The 26,165-nt window shown below is 41.9% G+C and overlaps 1 protein-coding gene across 3 annotated transcripts in view; it reads right to left on the bottom strand.

The window, feature by feature from the left end:
• The window catches only part of prkar1b (protein kinase, cAMP-dependent, regulatory, type I, beta), a 60,713-nt gene extending 34,905 nt beyond the window's left edge, over nt 1-25,808 (bottom strand). Inside the window, exons 1-4 of one of the 3 annotated variants that reach the window (XM_018680855.2) lie at nt 25,713-25,808; nt 24,040-24,227; nt 10,663-10,833; nt 7,120-7,211 (exon numbers count right to left, since the gene is read on the bottom strand). In XM_018680855.2, coding sequence (XP_018536371.1) covers nt 7,120-7,211; nt 10,663-10,833; nt 24,040-24,213 — 437 coding nt within the window. In that variant the 5' untranslated portion in view covers nt 24,214-24,227; nt 25,713-25,808. Of the gene's footprint in view, nt 1-7,119; nt 7,212-10,662; nt 10,834-13,832; nt 14,281-24,039; nt 24,228-25,648 lie in introns of those variants that run through there. The other 2 variants (XM_018680854.2, XM_018680856.2) reach the window with 2 other exon arrangements.
• Nucleotides 25,809-26,165: the final 357 nt, after the last annotated feature.

The following is a 26,165-nucleotide window of genomic DNA, read 5'->3' as shown; positions in this document are numbered from 1 at the left end:
CACTCCACTCTTGTGATCATTCGTGTGCATCGGTCAAGCGTCTTGCACACAAGTACCTGCGCGCATCCACACAAACAAGAACACTTGTCTACACGCACATGCAAATGCACACAGACACACACGCACGCTTTCACACTGATGGTATAAGCAGCTGAAAAGGCAGGGATGAATCATAGCTAGCTGGAAAACTGTCCTGCACAGACTCTGGGGTACATTTTGGAGGGAATACAGAGTTCTAAAAGGACTCCAGACACTAACACTACCACATGAGTCATTACTTTCTGAAGAACTGGATGGAGAAATGGATTAAGAAAGATGACAGGGGGCGGAAGAGGCAGCAGGGGACAGGTTGAAACACAGCAAGAGGGTATGAGAGAGGACAAAAGTTTCCAGCTATCTGTGCAATTGTGTGCATGTGTTACTGTGTTTGCGCATACGTGTGCGCGCTTGTTGACGTGCATGTATGAGTTGTGTTTATTGCACTGGCTTGCAAGCATGAAGCCTGGCTGATATGAACTTCCTATGAATGAAATGTGAGTGTGCGTGTGTGCCCGGTGGTTTGCTTGGGCCTAAAGGTGAAGTTGTCTGAGCTTAGGCGAAGACATGATGTGCTGGGGGAGGAGAGGCTGTCGGCCTCTTAGTCCTCTGCGCGCTGGACGGTGGTGGGGATGGTCGAGGTTCAGTCAGGCCTGCAGCTCTCCCGTGGAGAGTGACCTCATCGCCTGGCCCCTGGCATTGTGGCAGCAGCACAAAGCCATGCAGGGGACAGAGGGAGAGGACTGTGGGGGAGGGACTGGATATGAGTGTGGACGTGGATGTGAATGAGCCTGCATGACTGTGAGAGGGAGAAAGACAGGAAGAGAAAGAGTGAGAGAAAGTAGTCAATTCTGAAAAGGGGGGAAAGAGGACCACCAGGCTCTCAGGAAGAGCGGGGATGAGAACACACAGAGGGTCAATGAGGGAATCAGCAAGACAGGAAACACAAACACGACAGCAAACAAACAGACTAAACAACACACAGCAGAAACCTGCTAATTTGCTTCATGCTGCTGTTATTGCTTAGACCGCCATAAAATACAAATCATAGATGCAAACATCCTTGCAATTCTTCCACCTGAACACACAGAGAAACAGGTCCTCTCAATGATGGGAAAAGGCACACAAATAACTGTAAAGCCAACACATACACACACACAAACACTACAGAGACTACTCCTCAATAGTCATTCTAAGATCACAAGAAGAGAGATTTGGGTGGGAGAAGACTCAGCAGCAGCCATTCACTCTGCTATTCAGTACCACCACATCCTGTTTCCCCTGCTCAATATGCTGCCAGGAAGGACAAACTGCAGGGGGTCACCTAAAACAAGCCTGCAAGTGCATATGCCCACAGGGACACAATAATCTTGGGAATACTATATACTTTTTTGTATGTACATGCATATATCTTGTTTCTAGTACTAGGACATGTGTGTCTGTGTAGCAGAAGGAATGACTCAAGTGAGTTAATATCTGTATTATCTATGTGTGGCAAAAACACCCCCTAGGGGCTGCTATATGGTAACAACACACTCTGAGTGTCAGTGTGTCTACGTAGATGTTGATGCACTGCAGGTAGTGTGTGGCTGCATTTTGCCACATTTGACCAAAATCCATGCTGCCTGTGCTGTTCATTTTAGAAACAGGGTATCAGTTTCAAATATGAACCCATTCACCGGAGCACAGAGCTTGAGCCTATTGATATGGAGCCTGATTCAAATGAGTGAGCTATCAGATATGATGATGAGAGCTGTGTTTATCTGATATGGCTACACAGCACACTATCTCACCCTCCGTCCTCTTTGTTGTCTTGTTCCTTCGCATGGGCCTTAAATAAACTTCTGCTGAAACGTGAGACGACACAGATCTCTCTTGAGCAGTTTCAGTGTCTTTCCCTTCGCTGCTGTTTGTTTATTTAAGTGTTCTGTCACTCGCTGATTTATTTATTATTGTTTTTTGCACCTCTTCAAGCACCACCGCACAGACAAAAAGAGCGCCAGTACACTAAAGATGTTCCTTGTCCGTCGGCAGGGGCTAGTGGGGAAGGTGTAGAGGTCAGAGTTTAGGGGTCAGAGGTCAACTAATTGGTCACTTCATCAACTCATTACTCTGCTTGTTAATTAGAGGATTAAAGCAGGCGGGATGAGGTAAGCACCACCTCTTTGCAATCCCTTTACCCCATTGAATCCTTAGCTGAAACAATTTAACTGCAAATCTTTTATTGGTTTGGCAATTGGTTTATTTTCTGGTTTTTGAGGTTCTCTACATATCAAAGAAGAAGTCCTGTTTTTGCTTGATTTACAATTGGGCCCTGATCTGAAAAGATTTAACAACTCCTCTTACCAGATGGCAATGTTATTGTAGAACGCTGCAAAGTCAGAAAGACAGCTCAAGGAATGGGATAAACAGGGTTTCCCCATGCCTGCCAGACTATTTATGTGGTTACACAGAGAGCAGGGCTTCTCGTGTCTGTACTGTCCCCAGGAGAGTGTTTGTGGTATGAGGGCATTAGACTAATGCAGGCAGATAGGAGAATACAACCTGATGAGTGTACATATATATATATATGTCTATTTATGAGTGTTTTGTTTGTGTCAAGGGAAGAATAAATGCACTAGATTTCCCAGAGGCCTTTTTTCCTGTAATTAATCTTTCACTGAATGTGACCTCAAAGAATTGCTCCTGTGTCTGTTCCTTCCTGCCTTCTCTCCACTGTCGCACTTATACATACAAAAGTGGGAGATCATCAAGGTCATTTATCCAGGTGTGCACAAAACCTGACAAAAACAGGCCTAGTGTTATCAGAAGTCTCATTTTCGTATCACTTCGGTGGGAAGTTAGATAAGAAACACTATTACAGTAGGAACTGAAAGAATGTGTGTTTAAACAGGCGATAGCGCGACTGTTGACCACATTAAAAGACTGGTTCTCAATGGGCATTTAACAGGCGGAAGTTGTGGGGAGATTGGCTGGCAAATCTCATCTGAGCGTGCACCTGGACAAATAGACTGTGTGTGCATGCACATGTGCACATGCATATACACACAAAAACCTGTAAACTTGACAACTAGGCTGAGGCCAGATTATCTTAATTGATGGAAAAGAATGTGACCTGATTCTTTCTGTTATCAATCCATGTATTTTTTTTATCAAAGCCTTTAATCTGAAAACTATCATCTAAGTGCTGAAACCAAAACAGAATAATCAGACATCCAGATGGTAAGATGAGATAATAGTTTCAGTCGATATGATAACAACTGCTGTACGGTTACAGTATTGAGACAGGTGGTTGCAGGCTGATTTTGGGTGTTAGCAGCCCAGGCTCAGCACAATATGAAATCAAACACCTGTTCCCAGCTTATCTTGTGTGCTTGTGTGTCTGTTTGTGTGGGCATATCATAATGAGGTCATTATAGCAACTAATGGGTGGAGAATAGGGAGGTCCACCCAGTGGCCCGCTGGGAGCCACACCATGGCAAAGGTTCAGACGTCAGTTAAGAGTCCAGCCAAGGTCGAGGAGATAAACACACAGAGATACTGTCCCCTGATGGTACAGTCTGTGTTCACTCCCTCATTGTTATTTCCCACAAACCATGACCTCTTTTATCGGCAAAGCAAAATATTCCTAACTTTGCACTGTATGTAAACTAGTGTAATGCATGAGAGCTATATGTATGTGTTTCTTGATGGATAAACCTAAATAATATCAGTATGAGAAAAGTATGTGCTTTGACATCTTTATTCCTGTAATCTCCTCAGCTTGTCAAGCTTTTGAAAAAACTGCCTTTTAATAACAAAAACAGGTCTTCGTTGAAATCTGGAAGGCAAAATGTGTTAAGCTTTCACTTCCAGGCAACTGAGGAAAGACAAACTACACACAGACACGCACAAACACACACACACACACACACACACACACACGGCTGGTGGAGCTCAGAAACTTTGAGGCCATAAAGTTTGACATATGGAATGGTGTGTTAATCAAAGACTCCACGCTCCCAGCTGGAACAGACGCACTGGGAACAAAGTCTGACATACATACTTGAGAATGTGTGTGTGTGTGTGTGGTGTGTGTGTGTGTGTGTGTGTGTGTTTCTCATTCATGATAATGTAATCCCTGTCCTCCTTTGTAGTGATAGTAGTACTTGTATGCACGTGTGTATATAGATTATGTTTGCTTGCCTGCTGTGCTGGGAGTGGCTTAAACAGAAAAATCAAATCTCATTTTATTACTTACTAAAAAGCAGTTGTCTGTCTTATCTACATACACAGACTTTAACTGATATGTATCAGGCAGGTAACAAGGACTGGGTCCATTCTCTAGGGCTGTAATGGGGATTTAAGTAAGCTAACCAGGAAATCACTGGAACCCTCTCAGTCCTGCAGTGCCAGTTGTTTGTATATTGATAAAAAGTACAAAAGTAAAGTAACACACATACAATATACACAAATCCATTTAATACTATATACCATCTTAGGACAAGTCAAGGACAGGCATGATGTATGAATACTATATATATATATATATATATATATATATGTGTGTGTGTGTGTGTGTGTATGTATATGTGTATATATATACATATACACACAGCTATATATGTATATATATATATATATATATAGGGAGGCAGATAAGTAACTTAAGAAGATGAGATAGATTATGAACGAGAGACGGGGTGAGAGAGAATAAGGCAACAAGGAAAGAAAGAGGGCTACAAAGAAAAAGTGATGAGAGGAGAAAGAGAGCACTGAAGAGAGAAAGGGAAACAAAGAGGGCTTCATTGTTTTCGATTGTGCTCATTACTGAAGGGGATGATAGCATAATATAGTGCTAATGGGGGAACAAATCGTGTGGTGTTCAGCTTACATAACTGGTGAGTGACTAATCACACATAATGTTTCCTTGATACGCACACACAGCTATCATTCTATTCTTTTTTTCTTTCTGTCTGACACACATAGCCCTCAAACAAAAATAGACTTTTTATGAATGATCCAAACCAATTATTGAACTAAATAAAAAAAATAAAAATAAACATACAGTCCAATGCCAACTAGCAGTCAAGAGAAACTAGTCAGAAACAGTTTTGCATGTAACGATCTATCATCTCACAATGCATGCATTGACCCATCCCCTTGATGTCAAGGAGCAATGGTCAACTGTCACTACCTCTTCACCCAATGAGACCACATGTGCAAGAACATCTGATAACGCAAATGGGCAGCTGTTTGCAGAACGAGAGAGGAGCAAGAAAGAGAGGAGGAGTGAGATACAGAGAGAGAGGATCAGGCAGTCAGACTCCATCTGCTAATGTGCGTCAGTCCTTGACAGTTCTGACACATCTAAAGAAGCCAATGTACTTCCTACCATGACTTCATCAATGCCAATGACAGAAGGCATCAACAGGCAAAAATGATTACTTTAGAACTGAGCTCTGCCTTTCTGTTGTGTTGCCAGTAGTAACATGCATATATAGTATATAATCAATATGTACATTAATATGTACACATCAATATGTTTGAGGAAGAGTAGGCTAAGTTTTATGCCAAACCTTACCAACAAGAGCATGAAGTGTACTCTACTGCAACTAAGTCATGGCTGCTGTGTGCAGTTTTTCATTAATGGACCACATTTGCCATACATCAATATACTTCTGTCTGTAGGGGCTCCAGACGCGACAACCGCAACATAACCGCAGTGCGACCAAGCCACCAGCCAGCCAAGCACCCGGCCATCCAGCATCATCAGCTGGAAGGGAAGAGTGAGGAAGAACAGAGGAGAGGGAGGGAGACTGAGAGAGCAACAGAGAGTTAGAGAAAGAAGGCAAAGCCAACTAGCTGCCATGTCGCTGTACAATCTAGCAAATCAGACGAGGTTTTCACTAGCTAAGAGCCTTCAGCACTGCTAGCTGCATGTTCACCCACAAATCCCACAACAACGAATTCCTGCTGTGTGCACAGCGTTAATGGTAGATGCTAGCTGTGTGTAGCGAGACAGCAAACATGACAGCCAGTCGAATAAATTCTACATCATGCATGGTTTCATGGGCTGACGACACCAACATTACATAGCTTAGCATGCCAAAAGGCCTCGGGTACATTAAAACCTGATGGTTTATGGTCCACTGCCACATATTTTTTGTGGTGTAACCCTAATCTGCCACATCAGCCACCCAAGTACATGGTTTTTCAGACTGTCCGGATCTATCACATGTTGCACTCTGTGCAGGGCTGCTTCAGAGGCACTGACATGCAATCAGAGGCCTGCGTGCCTGTGCCAAGGGAGCACGGTAAATTGTCAGCTGACGAAAGACTGGAAAGAGTGTGTTTTGGGTTTGGTCCGTGGAGACTTTAGCCAGCAGGAAAGCTCCGGTGTTTTCCTCTCCATGGGGCATAATGGATTCTCCCCGCCAATGAAACACAATTCCGGCTGGCGGGCGGGACCTCCAGCCACCTGAGAGCCTTTCCCACAACACCCCCTTCCCTGTCAGAGCCAGGCCCGGCCATCAGTGTAGATCTGGGACAGATGGAAGGATGGAGGGAGGATAGCTGAAGAGAGGAGGAATGTGAAAGAACAATGAATGGGAGCAGATGGCAAGATGAAGGGAGGGATAGAAGGAAACTGGCATCGCTCTCTCTCTAAAATGACTATGGAGAATCGTTGATTTCTGAGCAATGATTCGGTGTACCACCACCCATAATCTGAAGACACAACATACACACATAGTTTACCATAACAACTAACAACACAAGGAAATCCAACACACACAGACACAGCCAGTTGCCCCTTACCAACCCTTCATTGCATCCCCCTCCTCCTTTGCCACATCTGTCGATGTTAACCCCTCCTCTCTGTCTGTCGGTGTCTCCACAGACTAGATATGCTCCCAAAGCAGGCAACACTGGCACACAGTGGCCACAAGGGCAATACACTCATCTGGAACAATGGCGTGTTCAAGGTTTTATCAGCTTACAAACAAGCATTCATTGTTCAGTCACAAACTTGGATTGCTGGCATCACAGTGGATGTTGTGCAAACCTATTAAAGAAGTAATTGGGGTCACAGAAGGTCTGTACCTTCTCTCATTGTCATCCAGGTGAGCAAACAGCACATTCTTGGAGATGGCCTTGGCCAAGGCGGTCATGGTCTTGTAGTCCTTTGGGATCACCTGTGTAGACAAAGAAGCGATATCCATTACAGTAAAGTAGACTGCAATAACACTGTGCAGGTGGACACATGAAACAAACCAGCATAAACACATAATAGCCCTGACTTCAAAAGCAAACTAAATTGAGTAATTAAAGAGCGGTGTATTGGCAAACTCTGAAAGGAATATCCCACACATGTGTCTGTGTATTTTTGGGAAAGCCCATCTGTTCAGGGATTACACTCAAAATGTCATACAGCCCTTAAAAATTCACAAGAGGCCTGAACTCATTCATAAAACATGCATTTTCATGTCCCAGACTGCTGTGTGTGTGTGTGTGTGTGTGTGTGTGAGGGAATGGTGTAGTCTGTAGCCACAACAAAGCCACAGAAGTCTGTATTTATAAAGAGGCATCCTAGAGGAAGAAGAGTATGAAGACTAAACTAAACCCTTCTTACTGCAGAATAACTGAGAGACAAATAGGAGTGTATATGTATGTGCATGTGTTTTGTCTCTGGTGGTGGTGGAGAGGAGGGGGGTAGGCTGTAATTATGTTAAACCAACAGATGTCTCCACATGAAGACGACCACGCACCACTGTGCACAACATGCACACAAATACACACACAACCACATCACATGTAAAATAAAAAAAGTACCTTTTTTTTTTTTTTATCCCTGTGCACTGCTTAGGCCTGGCTACTCAGTGGACAGATAGAGAAAGAGGCTGGTCTGGCCTGGAAACTGACTTGGAGGAGGGCACAGATGCTCAGAGGGGCTCAGTGGTAAAAGTAATTTTCTGATTCAGATTTTAGGTCAGCACCCTAATCATCCTCCACAAGATCCAGCTCCAGCACTGTCACCCTGGGGATCATTATATGTCAGGGCACTCTGCTTGTTACCAGCTTGCAACCAGCTTTTGAATCACTCAAAATCAAGTTTCAGAGTGTGTGCTTTTAGACTTGTCATGGTAATGTTAAGATATCTTTAGTCTCTAGCCAGCTGGGGGAAAAAAGATGTGGTAAAGCCACATGGGAAAAGATGGATTTCTAGTGATTCAACAACTCCGCCTACAAGCACTTATGAGAGGAAGCCAGTCAAATTCAGTTGACAAATTACATGTGTTTTCAATAGTAAAGTAAGAAAACTAAAAGTGAAGTCAGGTCAGTGACAAGCTTATTTGCCTCCATGTTCAAAATCCATTTATTTTTCTTTAACAGCATTACATGCAGTATGATGTTAGCTGTGATACATGCATGAAAGTTCCATATTTACTGTGACGAGAGCTCTTTAAAGTTGGAGGAAATATCTGACTCAATGTCCATTTTGTTCCCACCTCGTCAAGAGGGTGTCCACACTAGTTCCCATCAATCTGATGCCAGCCCTAGAACTCATTCTGTTAATGTGATCTCCAGGCCTGACTGACAGGCCTCACAATTTGTTAAGACTCACAGCACTTTACAGCAAAGCTTTTTTAATCAGATGAGCAGGGTTAGCTAATTGATTATGTTCGTTTAAAACAGCTGCTGATTTTCACGGTGGAGTCATTAATGGAATTGATGATGTGGGAAGATGCCAGCATATGCGCGCATGTGTGTGTGTGTGTGTGATCTCAATGTACATCAATGGCAAGAAAGAAAGAAATCCTTTCTCATACTGAAGCAATAATGTGCTTTAATGTCCTAATTCAATTCTAATTCACTTTTCTCTAATGGTCTGTTGTGTTGGATAAGCATGTGAATTAATTTCTTTTTCCACATGCTGCTGATGTGGCAGCGCATGAGCTGCTGCATGTGTGAGCTGTTGCGTGTGCGTGGGGATGTTTGTGCGTGTGGCAGTCCGTGAGACAGCAAGGAACAGCGAAGAGTATGAGGCTGGGGGGGGCGGCAGGCTTGTTGCCATGACACATGACTGCAGCGTCTGGTAGAGATCTTAGAGCCATAAACACAAATGCATGTTGCACACACTGACACACACACACACACACACACACACACACTCTCTCTCACAAACACACACACACACTGCATGCTTCAGTGGCCATGTGATTACAGCGTGGTGACGGGGGTTCATGCCATTATGTCATTACCCAGCAATTAATGGCGTGTCAAGTTAATTACAATTGAATGAGCACGGTAATGATATAGCAACTAGGGGCGTGTGTGTTTGTATGAGGGCGTGTGTGTGTGTGTGTGTACGTGTAAAGGTGAGTTATAGTCTCTGGCAAGAGAGCACCCTTTCCTATAGCGCCATTAAATTATGGAATGAACACAACAGGTTGCAAGACTGATAACTCTAACAGCCTTGCCGTCCACAATGAGAAAACATGAGGTCACTCTACTGCCTCACAAACCAGAGATGCAAAGTAAATCAAAGTAATTAATCTACTTTCAGATTTTGTGTCATACAGTATGTGTACACAGTATGCACAGCGTCCTACAATAACATGATTTATAAAGAGCATGCATATGAGAAAGCAATGATTCCAAAATCAGGGTAAGGGATTAGAGAGACCCAATTTTTCCAGCTATATTTCCCCTGTAGAAAGACAATTTCTTGGCCATGTACACATGTAACTAGGCTTCAAATCATATTTTAATATGTATGTATATGACATATTCTCATATTCAGTTCTTAACCTGTAACTTAAATTTTGTGAGTAACACAGTAGAAGCTGCAAAATTAGTCAATTAATAAATTTGATGAATGAAAAAATATTATAGTATTAATAGTTTAGGTCACTTTTCAAGAAAAAAATGCCAAACATTTGATTTGATTTTGATATGATCTTTGGTTTATGGACTGTTGGTTGGTGTAGATATACTGATTGTACCATAAAACATGGGTCATTCAGCTCAGTTGTGGCAAAGTAAAAGAGGCTTGAATAAAAACAGTTGCTCTGTTCAGCACATCCATTTCATGATGACACTGTCAACTATCTACAAAAACTTGAGGGGGAGTCTATCACAGTCAATCTAATATCACAGAGTCCTATCTCAGCATCTGTGCCGAACATCAGTTCAGCTGCTGACTCACAAACCGTGTATTTTGCTGCAAATAAATTCACTGGAGTGTCCAAGTCTGTTCATTAACTGCTGTCATAAATTTACAGAGCTTATCTCCCTTCTCACTGTCACGATGTTCCAGTGAATGTGTTTACATTCATGCTCTTAGGTGGGCGTTAGCAGAACAACAGCTGTGTCTGCGTAATGTGTTTGTTCAAAGTAGATTATATTTTAAAATGTTGCATTTTCATCTATTTTGTGGTTTATTTTTATGACAGTGGCTTAAGTGCGCAAACAAACAATAAACAGCAACATATGAATTCATCTGTGTTATAGTAGATGGTATGTACTGAATGTATGTATCAGAGTGCAAACATGTTTGTATATTTAAGTATGTGCATGCACTGGATATGCCCGTGTTTATCTGTGCACAGATGTTTGCTTATGCATTCGTCTTCCAAGGCTGACCTTGCGTACGTAGCTGACAGCGTCCTCCTCGGTGTAGACCTCGGCGCTGACCCCTCCCCTGCGGCGCCGGGCCTTGACAACCGGGTTGGGTGGTGGGGGAGAAACCTCATCATCATGTGAATCTGATTGGCTGTTAGATTTCTGACGTGCCATGATTTGCTTGCATTCTTCCTGTAAAAACAAGAGGAGAGACGGAGATTAGTAGAGGGATACGCATGGAGAGAGGGACAAATAGAGGGAGAGAAAAATGTATTCAGTGGTTAAAAAATAAAACAACGTTGTCCTTCTTAGGCAAATTATTTGAATCTGTAGGAAAACAAATGCAACTACTACTGTAGCTTAAGGCGAGGCAAACAAGATCATCTGAGAGCATCTGTTATTCTTTTACCTCACCAATGATCACATGAAGAGGGGCTGACAAACCTCTCCAAACACCCTGTCTAACATCAAGCATCATGTGGGTTCTTAACCAGGTCAGATAATATAACAGAATAAACCTCAGAGAAAGTACAGTGGACATGTTCTAGTCCTGAGTGCAGGCTGTCTGGACATCTGCCTGCCTTGGTATGAAGTGAAAGCTATGAAATATTAATATGTGCGGGCCTGAACATGCAGAGAGAAGAAGGCTTAACCATGTACTCTCCTATCAGATAATGAAAAACGAGAAATAAAGACATCAAAGGGGAGACAGGATGCCTCTGGCTGGCTGTTGTTTCAACTGCTTAACACTCTGGAGGTGATGAATTATTGATTGTAGATTGATTAACACATTAGCATAAATACGCAATACAACCACAGAAGGCTTGTTAATATGTGAGACAAGGGCAATGGGATAACCGTCTATGCAAAGGTAGCCAGTAGCCAGTGCACAGTTTATGTGCAGAACTAACAATAGCTGATCTGTGTCCACCTGCTGGCACTGTGTGTTTATTCCTTTATTCGAGTGCATTAGTGTGTCTAATAGCACAGTGGGGATTGAGTTGATAGTGGTATTATTCACCACCACATATTTTGGTGCAGTGACAGTATCTAAAACACATTCTTTCAGCAATATTTCAGTATATTTAAGGCCTTTCTACTTGCTGGTTCACTGCATTGCTACTGTGCAGTCAGAAATAAACAAAGATGTCTCAAAGAGACAAGACTCCAGACAGGCAAGTGTTGCTAGGGGTGGCACTTTCACACTGCAATACAGAAACACCACACAGGCAAAAGATAAAGAGCAGATAAAGCAGATTTTTCTTGGTCCAATCACACAACAAAATATTGGCAGATCCACTGAATTTGCTTCTGTTTGCACTGGAAACTGATGAATGTGGTCAGGCAAGAATATATTGATCAATTTTCAGCACAGCGTTACAGTCAACAGACACACAACTCGCACACACATTTCATTCATTAAAAACCAGAGATTTGAGTCAGGAGATCTGGACAGTCTGTTTTCATTTTTCTACTCAATGTAGGATTTTTATCCTCCAGCTATAACTATGTTCAGTGAAGAGCTGAAATGGTTTGTTGATTAACAGAAAACCTATCAGCAACTAGTTTGATCATTATTAATCATTTTTCACGAAAAATGTTCTCCCAGTTGCGAGGGTTTCTTGCATTTCTGTCTTCAATCTTTTCAGATTGTTGGTCAACCAAAACAACAAACAGAGAGGGTGAGAAGGTGCAACATCTGCTTCAACTTTAATGCTCATTTAAGAAAACAAACAGCTTAATTGATAATGAAAATAATCATTAGTTGAAGCCCTAGTTCAGTCTTTTTCATGGCATTTATGATCATTTAAATGTAAGAATAAAATTAGCTGTGTTTCATTAGTGGCTTATTTAGTTTGGTTGTGCTAAGTCAGTAATGGAGAGCAATCAATTCAGGAAATTGCTTGTTCACGCTGATTCACGCATTGGCCACCAGGAGCAAATGCAGATAAAAGACATACTTTTTAAGAAAACAGATCTTGTTTTGTGTCACTGTTAAGCCACTATTCCACTGACTTCATAACAGCTCCATATTTTTTTTTTTTTTATATTTTATTTTCTGCAAAACTAGAGAAAGGGGAATGAAAAACAGAGACCTGGAGCAGCTGGGAGCAGAGTGATTACCGAATGCCCTGAGCAGAGAGCAGAAATTGCTGCCGCTTCAGGGAGGGACAGAGAGAGATAGAGAGGAAGAAAGAGAGGCAACCTGTGACACAGAGATGAAAAAGACCACAGCAACATGGAGAGATAGGTGGAGAGAGCAGGTGACAGTGAGGAGACTGTCATTTTACTGGGAAACTGGGACAAACAGAGCTGTCAAATCCAGACCTCACAACTCGGCACTTCTTTGCACATTCTTTCTCAACTATCTGTTTCAATCACCCTGACACATCATAATGTAATGAGAACGGAAACAGCAATACAGAAATGCCATAATGATACAAAACATCAGCCAGCTCCAGTCGTCTAAGGCAGTCGTCAGCTTGCACTTTCACTCATTCCTTTCATCTCACGATCTTTTTGTCACAGTCTCTCAATTTCTCTCGCTCCTCCTGACTTTGTCTCACTCCTGCTCATTACATCCTAAGGTTAATGTGATGTTGTGCTTGCCATCTGTGTAAAACAACATGATAACACACACACACATACACACCGATCGGAGAGGTAAGCAAACATACTCCAGGGCACGCACGCACACACGCATGCTCACACATACACACACTTCTTGCTTACGCAGAGTCACTGCCTAAGGGAGCACAGCCAGGAGTAGGAGAAGAGGGGAGGCAGAGCTAGAGAGCAGCATCAGCGCACACACACACACACACACACACACACACACACACAATCTCACAAATACATGCACAAGCAGACTGCAGGGAGAGAGGAGAGCTCACAGCTCCAGCTTCATCAAGGTGGCAAGGTCTGCAATCAGGTAATATGCTACATCCTCTAAGGACTGTAAATACACACATAAATACATCTGTCTCTCTCCACTCCAGACAGACTACAAGTCAGACTCACAAACTAGCAAGCACTGTCAACATGCTGTTGTCTAGAACAGTCACTCATTATCACTCAGACTAGGTAGCACCAATCATCTGTAACTTGCAAAAAAACTTGCACTCTCCTGCCTCTATGAGATCATACAGGTTAGCTTACTACAGGCTAAGTTTGTTAGCAGAGGTATTTACCATGGCATGGAGGGCCCCTGGTCAGGCCTGCTGTTTGTCCCTCAGCCTGTCAGAGGCACCAGGCATCAAGTCAAAGTGTGAGTGTGTCAAAGTGTGCATGGGAATCAACACACATGGATCCCAACCTCATACACATCTGACACACATGCCACACCGCAGCAGCATCTTCCCATACTGGCACAGCAGCCACTGTGTGTGTGTATTGTTTGTGTGTGTGTGTGTGTGTGTGTGTGTGTGTGTGTGGTGTGTGTGTGTGTGCACACTCAGGTTTGAGTGCGTGTGTGCAAGTAAGCAGAGAATCAGTCAGTGTATGAGTGCGAGTGAGAGAGCGCAAGTGGCAAAATGTCTGCAATCCCCACGACACAGCAGCTAAAGAACAAGACTACTGATGAAAACACTGATCACAGCAAAAAGCCTGTCTCTCCATCTCTCCTGCGCAACTCTCTGTCTCCGCTTTCTAGCCTCTCTCTCCCTCTCTCCCTCTCTCTCTCACGCACACACACTCACAATCAGGTGGCGCAATGAGCGGTCTCCTCTCGCTTCCCCCCTGTCACTATGACAACAGGGTACTGTGAGCATCCTGAATAGTTGGTGGAGAGTCTGAGCAGGAAGCTCGCACACCTACATTCGCGCACACACCAGTTCTGACGTCTGTTGACAGATTCTCTCTCTCTTTCTCTCTCTCTCTCTCTCACTAACACATCTACAGTGATTCAGTCCACAGAAGGGAAAACGTCACACCCTTCAATACAGACTTCTGTTCTGACCAAATGGCAAGTCTGTGCGTTTTGAACTAGAGAATGGCTCCAAACATTCCCACAGGGATACATCATCGTCCCATACATTCCCTGTTTGTGCCAGACACTGTTCTGTGCCATGCAGTGTCTTTCTCGCTCCTTACTGATCTCCAGCCCCACCCACGCACTTTCCCGTTAGGTCAGAGGGTCGACCATCAAGTGAGGACTTTATGTCTGAGTCCAACAAGTCCTCATACTGTTGTTTCCCCACTGCTCAAACACAGGGACACAGGGAAACGTGTACAGTATGACCTTTGATGTCTCATAAGTGTAAAAGTATCTACAGAGGTCGCCTTTATTAGTCCAAGGTGAGCTGAGAGCAGCTGCAGTGTGTCTCTACCAGCGGCAGACACAACCTTTTTTTTTTTTTAGCTTTTCTATAACAACACACAGGTTAGGCAGTTTGAAGTAGCAATTTATTATCTAAAAGACTATGTACAGTAGCAGCTAAGCAAAACCCATCTTCAGTCCGTTTTTGCAGTTATTTTACTTTTGTGCCATCCTATCTCAATCTGAGGTGGTGTCATTTCTATTTCAAATAACATTAAATATCTTTCCAAACATAAAGCACTCCTCTTGTAATATCTACTGCTACTGTTATTCAACCTATATTTATTTCCTAATAAATCTCCTACTCTAGAATCTGTGCTATTGCCCTTTGTCAGACTTTCTCTCTATCTCTCTCCCTTCCTCTGCTCTCCCTGCGTCATCATCGGCGGCTGGGTGCCAGAGAGAAAGGACAGGAGGGATAGGACAGGAGACAGAGGACACAGGCGTAAGCAGGGCACAGAAGCTCTGTAAAAATGTGGCCTTTCCATTAGAGACACAGTGACTGTGGGTCAGAGATTAACCCAAAGAAGGAAGACACAGACAAAAGATGACACACATCCAACGCTTGCTGCACATATATTCACTGTTATTAAAGCATTATCAATTCTAGTTTCAACTCATTTATGGATGATGAGTCATATTAGAATGGGCCTCTCTTGTTTTGTTCATTCCCTGAACCAATTTGCGCCAGGCAGAAATGAACAAAAGTTATGACTAACTCTCATTCTAATAGCTGTGACTAACCAGTGTTAATCAGCCGAACCACCCATCATGCTTGGCGCAAAAGCATTCAACCCATCAAAGAGGATCAGTGGGCTCGCAGCACAAATACATCAAAATATCTATTCTTCCATCAAGCAAATCTAAGATATTACTTTGACAAAAAGGAAAGGACCATAAGCGGTTTACCTTAGGTAGCTCCAGTGTGGTGACGTCTCCACTGCCGGGGGTGAAAGCATGCGAGTGAACCAAAAACAACAAGGTGCCGCACAAACACTCACACACACAGGTAATGAAGCATGGAGAGCAGATCCACCAGCGGAGCTAACAGTCTACTCATCACTCTGTTCCACACCATTACAGAACTACAATGGACAGAAAGTTTGCTGCTGTATTCGGTCTGCATGTGTGTAGAGTGCTGACCTGCTGGCTATGAAATGATGTTCACTCTCTTAATGGTTGAAACACACACACAAACTTATCTTGCTTTTTTGTCCTCATAATTTTCACTATAAACAAAACAGATTAACTGATGAATTGAGAAAATAATCTGCTGATTAATTTTCAGTGGAAATAATTGCTAGCTGCAGACTGAACGCCTGTTTAAGGGAGATAAATAATGATGCTGTCTGATCACAAGAGAAGTGACTTCCACTGCTGTGTTTGAATGTAATACTGGTTACCTGCCCAGGCAAACATCTTTTGCTTAAATCCTGTGTCGTTTCTGTTCGTATGTTTCTTCTCTCACATGAACAGCACAGCTTAGTAGAGGAAGGTGGAGGGATACAACGGGCGGATGAAAGAGGACAAAGAAGGACCACCATGTAGACAGGGACTGGGGGTCCAATTTACCTGCAGGGGCCCAGGGTTGGGCGAGGGAGTAGGTGGTTTAGGGCCGGGTCACTGCGTGCACCCCAGGCTGATTTGACAGAATACCCTGCTCCCAGCATGGTGGTGATGAGTGAACACACAGAGGATGGAGACACTAATTATGCTTGTGACGCAAAACCCTGAAAGGACACTCTGTTTCTAATGCTGAACTCAGCTGAATTTTCTTAATATACTGCATGCACACCACTGGCACACACACATGATGATTGATCAAAATAATCTCAGAAATAATGATCTAAAAAAGAGGAAGACAGGGACAAAATAAAGCAGACAATAGGAAAAGTAGAAGATAGAGGAAGCTAATCAGAGCTACACCTAATTCTCCTCTAAATGCTCTCAGCAGACTCAACAAACAACCAAACCCTCATGAAAAATTGTCAATCAGAGGCCTTTGAAGGGACTGGCGGATTTGTTATGATAGGTCCTGGTGACAGCTGAATGGCTGCCAGCACAGAGAGGCTTCTCATCTTACAGGGGAAGGCGAGACAGAGGCTCATTGACTGATAGAGAGGGAGGAACTCTCCCATAATGCAACATGATGGGATCTTTCACAAACAGAACTGATGGAGCAGGGTTTACATTTGTTTTGCTAGAAACGCTTTATGATGTTATGGTGAGCGAAGCACAAAACACAGTCACTACGACGTTAGCCTACATAGAGATGTAGAGACACACACATGCAGAAACATCACACTTCTATGTCCTTAATCTGTCATTGTTCCTGAAAAGTCTGTTTTCCCTGTTGTTACGCTAGATTCTACAATAAAAAACAGGAGGAGAGAGTAAAGCTACAGGAGTTTAGAAATAATCGTAATAATGATTTAATTTAAAAGCACTTTTCTTAACACAGTTACAAACTGCTTAGACAGTTATCACACATGATAAATGTGCTATAGTACAGTATATGAATAGCAATCCAAGACATAAATATCTAAATGCACACCAATTAAATGCCTAACAGGGAGGTTTTTAATTTACATTTTACATTTGTCATTTTAAATGATACAAATGTTTCTGTGTGGAATCCTATGCTTCAGATTATTCTACAGTTTAACAGACCTAACAGCAAATGCAGTTACCCTAATTTAGACTCCAGAACTGATTACCTAAAGGTCAAGCACTTGTAAATACAAACTTGAGGGGTTGTAAATATAGGTTGTAGATAATCAATTCGAGGCTTTACAGGATTAAATCTTGTTTTGAGATAACAGGAGAGAAGCGAGGAAAAGAGACAGGAGAAAGCTGAAGTATGGAAACGTAAAAACAGTGTACTTGTAAAAAAGACAAATGAAAGGAAGCAAAATTACAGATCTGCAGAGAAAAAGAGGAATGAAAAGATGAGGGATAAGAGGGATAAGGGCAAAGTTGTAAAAAAAACAAGGACTGAAGCATGAGACACAAACATATGACAACCCTGTGAGCTTAAGGAACACAGGAAGCATTCTGCTAATCATTATAACACACAACGCTCGACACACAATCACAAGCAGATGAACACATACACAGAAGCAGAGACTGTTGAGCAATTAACGTGAATGGCAATATTTAAGGGTCAGTTTACCCAAATCATAAAAAGACAAACTTTCCCACCTAAGAACCAGTGGTATCTAGCCATTCACAAAGAAAATATGCCTCATCAATACAGTGAAAGTGAATGGAATTCTGCTCAAAACAGCGAAGAACTACATTTGAAAAACAACTCAACAGCAATGTTCAGATTCCTCTAGATAACCCACCACAGACTTAACCATCAAAAGTTTTTCCTTTAGCAGAAAATAGCTGCTAATGAAAATATGGCAAAGGGAGAACACTCCCTAAGGGGCTCAGTAAAAACAAAACAGTGAGCTAATGAACTGTGAGATGCTAAAACTGTTCGCTGAAACTAATGAGGGACAGCACCCAGAACGATGACAAAACATTTGCTGTGGGTCCAGAGTTTCGATTTAATGTCACAGAACAGTGCCACAGCATTACTCACGCAAATATGGCTGTTAGACTCGTGTCCAAGTACCACACACGTACAGATGGAGTTGAGGAGTGACGGCTGTCATGCGCTGAACATTTGGTTACCAGTGCGGGTGGTTTGTTATGTACAGATCAAAGTGTTGATTTTCTCCATAGCTGCAGTGAAAACTACAGAAAGGAAACATGTCTCTTAAGTCATCAGATATGTTCTAGTCAATAAAGTAATAGGAAGATGAGAGATGTTAATGCAGTTCATGATAGGTTTCCTGTAGAAACAAATTGCTATAAAAAGAACCAGGAAACCAAGTCTCAATTTTTTAAGTCAAAGTTCACATCAAATTTTTCATACATATTGTCAGACAAAGCCAAGAAACTTTGCTCTGGGATGCCAGAAAACACAGTTGAGCCTTGTGAAAATGCAATGTGTCTGATTCAATAAAACATCTGCAGTAGCAGCTGCCCACTTGATAAACTGAGTGACAAACCCACATTCACACATTCAGTCCTGGCACCGCTAGCTGGTGCTGCCTGTTGGACAGATCTGTAATGATGCAGACTGATGAAATTCAGTCACCATTTCTTTAGCTTCTAAAATAGACTTCTGCAGGAATGTTCAGCTATCATGCACATGATAAGGGACGGCAACAATAAGCCCTGTGTATTAGAAATTCATTCTTTGTTCACCACAGTTTCAATGCCATCCACTTCCCCTAATCTCCTACAATAAGCTTTTGTATTGACAAGAAACTCAGTGTGTAATTATGCTATTCCACTGCAAACCAAACTGCTATCTGTGCTGCAAATGAACAGTAAACAAACATCTTAACAGATAGCAAATATCTCTCGAAAGATAGTCCTGGTGGTTTACTTAAAAAACTATGCTAAGGTGTCACATGAATGTTGCCTTTTTATACTGTAGCGTGCCAAAAATTAGGGTTCACTTGTCAGCAATTACACACAGTGCTGAGCTGATAGAGACAAGGAGATGAAAACACCCATCCTAAGCTACTGTTGTAGAGATCAAAGTCATCATTACCATGCATAAATAGGCAGGATGAAAGGGAGCGAGACGCCTGTTATTTTCTCATTCACAGCGTCAGCTGGAGACCAGAGACATATTATTATATCGAAACAAAAGTTAAAAACAAACTAGTCAGACTGATGATTTAGTGTGTTCTCAAGTGTGCTTGTAATGTGCGTGTGTGTGGCGAGAGACACCAAATAGAAAGAAAGAATGAATGAATGAAAGAAAGACAGAAAGAAAGAAAGAAAGGAAGGAAGGAAGTATGTATGTAGAGGAGGTAAAAAAAAAACATAACATCAAAGACCTGAGAAAGCAGATGATGGAGAAACCTGAGCCAGAGAAAAGATGATTTTCCAGATAAGACTGATGAGAGCTGTATGAAATGGATCCTGTGCAGATTTGAAATGAGGTTAGGTCTGGCAGAAGAGGAGAAAGAATACCCCAGTGATCTAATTGGCACACACAGAAAAACCTGAACATCGGAGAGGACAGAAGGAATAAACTTTGTGAATAAAGGGGCTCATTGAACACAGGATAGACTACAGTCTAACAATCCTCTACTGTTGCCTAGGTTACCGCCTCTAGTGGGCGTCGAGTGCTGACGAAAATGGCTGTGAGAGACGAGAGAGAAAAACACACAAACATGGAGGATGAAGTACAGGAGAAAATATGATTGCAAAGGTGTATTATCTCCTGTCTTCTGTTGTCAGTGCTGAAAGCAAAAGCTGCCTCCTCTGAAATATCTGACATATTTAATTTGAAAATTTAGGATGTTGTTTTGTATTTAACAACTGTCTTCCTCTACTTTTTTGCTGAGCGCACACAAAACATTTGAAGACATTAAGATGAATATTTTGAGCAAGAGAACACTGATAAAGCTTAAAATTCAGAAAATAAGATCTGCATTCTGCAATCCTAAATCCAGATTAAATGGACATGGCTTGTTGGACCAAATATTGTCCTCAAAGTTACCCTGTGCAGGAGGAAAGGAGCACAATAAGCTCCTTAAATAACTGGGGACACCACAAAAACATACACGGCCTGTTTCAATTCCACAAATGACTGACCTCACAACACAAGCACAGATTTGGAGAGAATGAATAACGTTGGGCAACTGTGGGCCTAAAAGGGCTGAAAGCTTTTTATTCCAACCACATGTATACACCAGGTGATTTCAGTGACCACCATGCAACAGCATTACTGTTCAGGTCCACCCCCATAAACAATACAAAGATGTTTACTACCTTAAAAGATGCTGTTGTGATCCTGAACTTTGACCCACAGGCAGGGGTACAAGTAGCAATAATAACATATTATTATGTGTCATTATGTGCATGTGTACACACACACATTCATGTTTTAAGTGCCTAACATGGTGTGAATCAAGTGACTGACAGTCCAAGAGTATGTACCTTGATTAATTGAAACACTGCACGAGGCTGTACCAAAATATGTACAACAGACACTGGTAAAAACAACTAAAATATTCAGTTATAAAGTGAAACATTATTGTATTAGTGTGCTCTTGATAATGATACACTTTTTCTTAAGGCAAAACTCCAAACCTCATTTCCTCTGGATAATCAAAATAATATTTTCAGTCATGTAAACAGAAACATTATGGGGAGCTGTTAGTTTCGCGATCATGTAAGCAGTGATTATTATTGCTTTTTTATGACAATCTTTCATGTTTGTTGCAGCAGACAACAAAAACATCTCCACCTCCCTAACAGTGCACTATAATCAGAGCCTACAGGTGGATGCATGGGTGGAAATGGGTCTGATTAAATGCTCTACGTAAGCAGCAGCAGTGACAATGGTGTGATACTTGCAATGTAGCCGCTGCAGCACAAGCAGCAACAGTAAGCAGAGCACGACAGCTGACATACATCAACTTATTGCGAAGGGTGTGATGGACATGTGCTGCAGAGAGTGGAGCATGTCACATGCAAGAGAACAATGTATTCATCCTTCCCCTGCCACTTAAACAGATTGCACTAGTGCATCTGGACACCAGAGCCCATTTCCAGGAAAATAGAGGTCCACGTGCACTATAGTCCATTTATCTGCTATCTGTACATAATCTTACAATGTAAAATGACTTTTCATATCCTGCTCTCATCAAGGATGTTCGCATGTTAGATCACTGTACCAGAACATTCATGTAAAATTGAATTCTATTTTTCATACAACATGCTGTGCATTTTCTTAACATAAACACTGTTGATCACAACCGAAAATCTTTGAGGCTCATTCGTCATTTTACAGCATGAATCACTTGCAACTTAGCTACTGTATTGCTTCTGCTGAGCTCTATCACATCCATTAGTATTCATGCTGCCTCTCTGACTATGCAGCATTACAGTCCCCAGCTAACAGCAGCAGCTCCACTATCAATGCTGTGCTTAATTCGACACTCTGTCTCCTTGACCACAGAGCTGCTTCAGATTCTGATAGCAGACAGATGCAAACACACGATCAAATGCAGGACACAAGAACACAGAGAACAGTCTGACCTTGACCTTAAAACTTCTTGTGCATTCTGCCTTAAAGCTTAGGCCTAATAAACTGCACATGTAGACTGTTGTTGTAAATAAGCCTGTGATTGGTCTTCCTGGATAAATAAATGTCAGGGCACTTAATTAATAAATGAATAAATAATTAACTTGCAAATATAGGCAAAGTACTGAAATGATGAAACCTTTAAACAATAATTGTGGAAAATATCAGTTGTCATTTAAAAAACTTATCAAATCAGATGATTCTCACATGCTACCACACATACACACACACACCACTGCAGCAAGGATGGAGACCCTCCCCAAGGCATCAGGATGGTGAACTTGAGTCCTGCTATATCTGATGTCTCCTCACAATCACTTCTCTTGTAGGAGGCCTCTTTCCAAGGTCTAAATTCTCCTCAGGCCTACAGCTCCACCTCATACACCTTTATGATCTATTTGTGACAGAAGCGTAAGAGTAGAGCCCATTGTTCAACCGAGAAAATCTTGTGATCCACTCATGAGCAAAGTTCCCATCTGAATGTCTGCATGATCAAAGCCAGACACTTGGAAAGAACATGCAACTAGGCTAAATCCTGAGACACCCTATTTTAAGGTTAACTTGCATTTTAAGCACAATAACAATTTACCTGTACACTCAGTTGGTAATTTATTAGGTGTGCCTAGCAAAAGTCCTGCAATAAATCCAAGTTCAGGAGGATGTAATTTGTGGTGCTGTTACATTACACAGCCAGTGTTTCTCTTACAAATATAACAATCACTGGAGTGGACAAAACAATAGAAACACCTATCCATGTAACGCAATACAAACTGCAGTCTCAAAAATTACCATAAAGCTGAATCAACATCTCACTCACAGTTTCAACACAAGCTGAACATAACACTTATGAAGGTAAGATGTATTGCAGGGCTGTTGTATCGGCCTGTACTGGTTTTAGCTGGGTGTATCTCATCAACTGCCAACTGAGTGAATACCCTATAATATTTCATAAAGGTTTGTTCATTTCTTTAAACCTAAATACAGCAGGTCAACACAATAACTTACATGTTAAAAAAAAAAACATCTTGTCACCATATGAAGGTGCTAGCTGGAGCTGAAAAGAGACAGACACATACACATACACTTACACACTGAGCAGTCACGTTGTATCTGGGCCACAGGGAATGTGCTACAGCGGTTGCCCCTGTTTTAACCTGTTTTCTAGTAATGATCTTTCTTTTCCCACTGTTCACAAAAGCCTACTCTCCTCTTTGTAGCTGTTATCTTTTAATGAATGTGTCTCTTCTTTTGTTTCTCTGCTCACAGACAGACAGACAGAGTCTCTTCTCTGGGCCTGCAAACAGGACACTGCCCTTTTATGGGTGCTCCTCTCACATTCCCTAATGGATTCTCCCATTATAGGATGAAAAATGAAAGCTCTGTTTATAACAGTTTTAGTCTGTTATTTTAATACAGTGGCTGGTTGGTAGGCTCTTTGTCTGCTCATATGTGATGGTGTCACAAACATGAGTTGAGCAGATACAATATATAAAACAAATAAAACAGCATGTGTGTGCAGTGCATGGTACACATGAAATACCAGGCACACTCACTGAGATTTGTAGATAATACACACAAGTATCCTACAATAATAAAACAGCATTCCAACTAATAAATGAGCCAATAATAACCACCTTCAACTCTCATCATTTCAAGAGTCTGTCACTGACAAAGGCTGTATGATGGTACATGGTGAGAAAATATTAAAATCTGAGAAATCTAATAACTAATCACAACTTGGCACACACTGCAATATCCATTTATGTCATATATCATACTCAGATTAAAAAGTACATGGAAACTAACAACTTCAAGCTCACCACATGGAAAGTCAGGCTACACTGAGCCCCACATTACAAAAAGAGACTCAGACGTAGAGACCTAAGTCATACAAACACAGAACTTTGTTATCACCAACCTTCTCCAGCTTTTCAAAATGCTCCCGCAGGAACTTCATAGGACGCTCAGGCTTAGCGATGCAGAGGTTCACAATGCACTCTTTGAGGATCTGCTGGATGTTGTGCTTCTGCACAAAAATTTCACAGCCCTTCAAACTCTCGTCTTCTTCCAGAGTGGAGGAGGAGGTGGCCATCTTATCTTTTATCTCTGTGGCAGTGGGAGAAAACAGGGTGGACCATGAGAGGAGGGGAGGGAAAGCAGAACAGAGACGAGGGTAGCAGGGAAAAAGTGGGTTGAAAACACAAAATAGAAGGGAGGGGCAAAATGGGGAGCACATACAGTATGATAAGTGGGGAGAAGGGGAGAGAATGGAAGAGCAATGGATCGTGGGAAGGAGGTGACTGAACATTTCACACCCTGTTGCTTATGTTTACTGTGAAGGACCTCTTAACATGAACTGTTGTCAGTTGGCAAATACCCTAAGCAAAACATGACAGTATACGATAAGGGTGTTGTTGCAGGTATATGTTACCTTTCTTAGTGTAATAAGACAGATAACTTGTAAATTTCAATAATAAAGTTGGTATATTGTTTGTAGTGTTGGACAATATGAAAATATATCCAGTGAGATTTTGCCATATTGTTTATATCAAAGTAGCTACCCATGCATGTATTATCACTGGGTGTATCACACCTTTATGGGCCATGCTGCAATTCCAGTGAGCAGTACTGTTATGGCAGTGTTGGAATATTTTGGATTTTTGCAATACTCACAATACACAAAAACATATGACAAAATAGAGACTTTTACTCTACCTACTCTTATTTGGTTGACATATTATTAGAAAATTTGTATTGATGTATCTTCTAGCCTGTGTCTTTGAATGTGGGCAGGTGAAAAGAGGGCTATGGTTAGAGTAAAAATGGCATAGACAGCATTCAACATGTACATTTAACTAGGTACACACCTCATGCTAACACAGCTGGTGGTTGACTGACCGTTTATGCCCTTGTGTTTCTTTGTGGATGAAGATGACTGTACATGAACTTTTTGTTAAGTGGTGCTTTAACAGATATAATGCTATTTGTGAAAGTAAACACTTCAACATGTGCAAGCAAAGCAAATTATGTAATAGTGAATGACAACTGACAACAGCTACGGTTATTATAACTATAGTTTTGTCAGATAACATAGTAGTATGTCACATAACAAGCCAGGAAGCTGAGCAGGTGTAGCTAACTGTTAACTACCCTGTATCACTTCCTCAATGGGAAATCGCGTCTACGGTATGGTTATTACTGCATAATAAATCAAATCAGTCATCACTTGAGGGCATGACATCTACCGAATGCAGTTTTTCTTCACAGCAAACAGCAAAGCAGTGCCCACATATAACAATTTTGCCATGCATACTGTGGAGCTAGTGATGAAACTGAGCACCTGTTCAGTTGCAGTCAATACACAGCTAACCCAGCTAGCATTGCTAACCTTACAATGACAACCAAACCACAACGAAGTGGAATTACTGCGACTACCACGGCGTAAACGCTATCCAGGGCCGGGTCTGAACCGCTATATGGTGATCATAATAACACGATCTAATCGGTGCTCTCGCTCGTGTCCCTACCGTTATTTTTGGAGGATGCTCAGTGAGAAAACACCTCGCTGGTGGTGGGAGATTGATGAAGTACCGTTTGTTAGCGGGGATGATGCTGCTGTTGCTGCTGCTGCTGCGCCTCTCCGCTACCACGGCTCGCTCTGCGTCAGTGCCGATGACGTCAATCTGTCATCTTCTCGACCGCAGTCGGCGCTCTCTCGAGGCCAGCGGCGGCGGCGAGCACGCGCCAGCCCATTTGCAGGTGAAAATCTTTAAAAGAAACATCCACCCTTAAATGAGTTGGGGGTGTGTATGCTATTTCTGAAATGTTGACCAGGTTTTATTCGTAAATTTGAAGATACACTGTATGCATATGTCATTTAGAGAGAAACCCTGACACTATCTTCTTTGGCCAACCCATAACACTGACTATAAACCAAAAAGAAGTTGACCAGTGTTTAATTATGAGCCATTTAAATTTTTCATCTCATATTTTCCCAAGTTCATTTCCCAACATAAAAATATACATTTTTTTAACATCGTCTGC

The sequence above is a fragment of the Lates calcarifer genome, linkage group LG11, assembly GCF_001640805.2.
Source record: "Lates calcarifer isolate ASB-BC8 linkage group LG11, TLL_Latcal_v3, whole genome shotgun sequence".
Lineage (NCBI taxonomy): Eukaryota > Metazoa > Chordata > Actinopteri > Centropomidae > Lates > Lates calcarifer.
The sequence above is the reverse complement of the archived record's forward strand: the minus strand, read 5'-3'. Positions and strand labels throughout refer to the sequence as shown.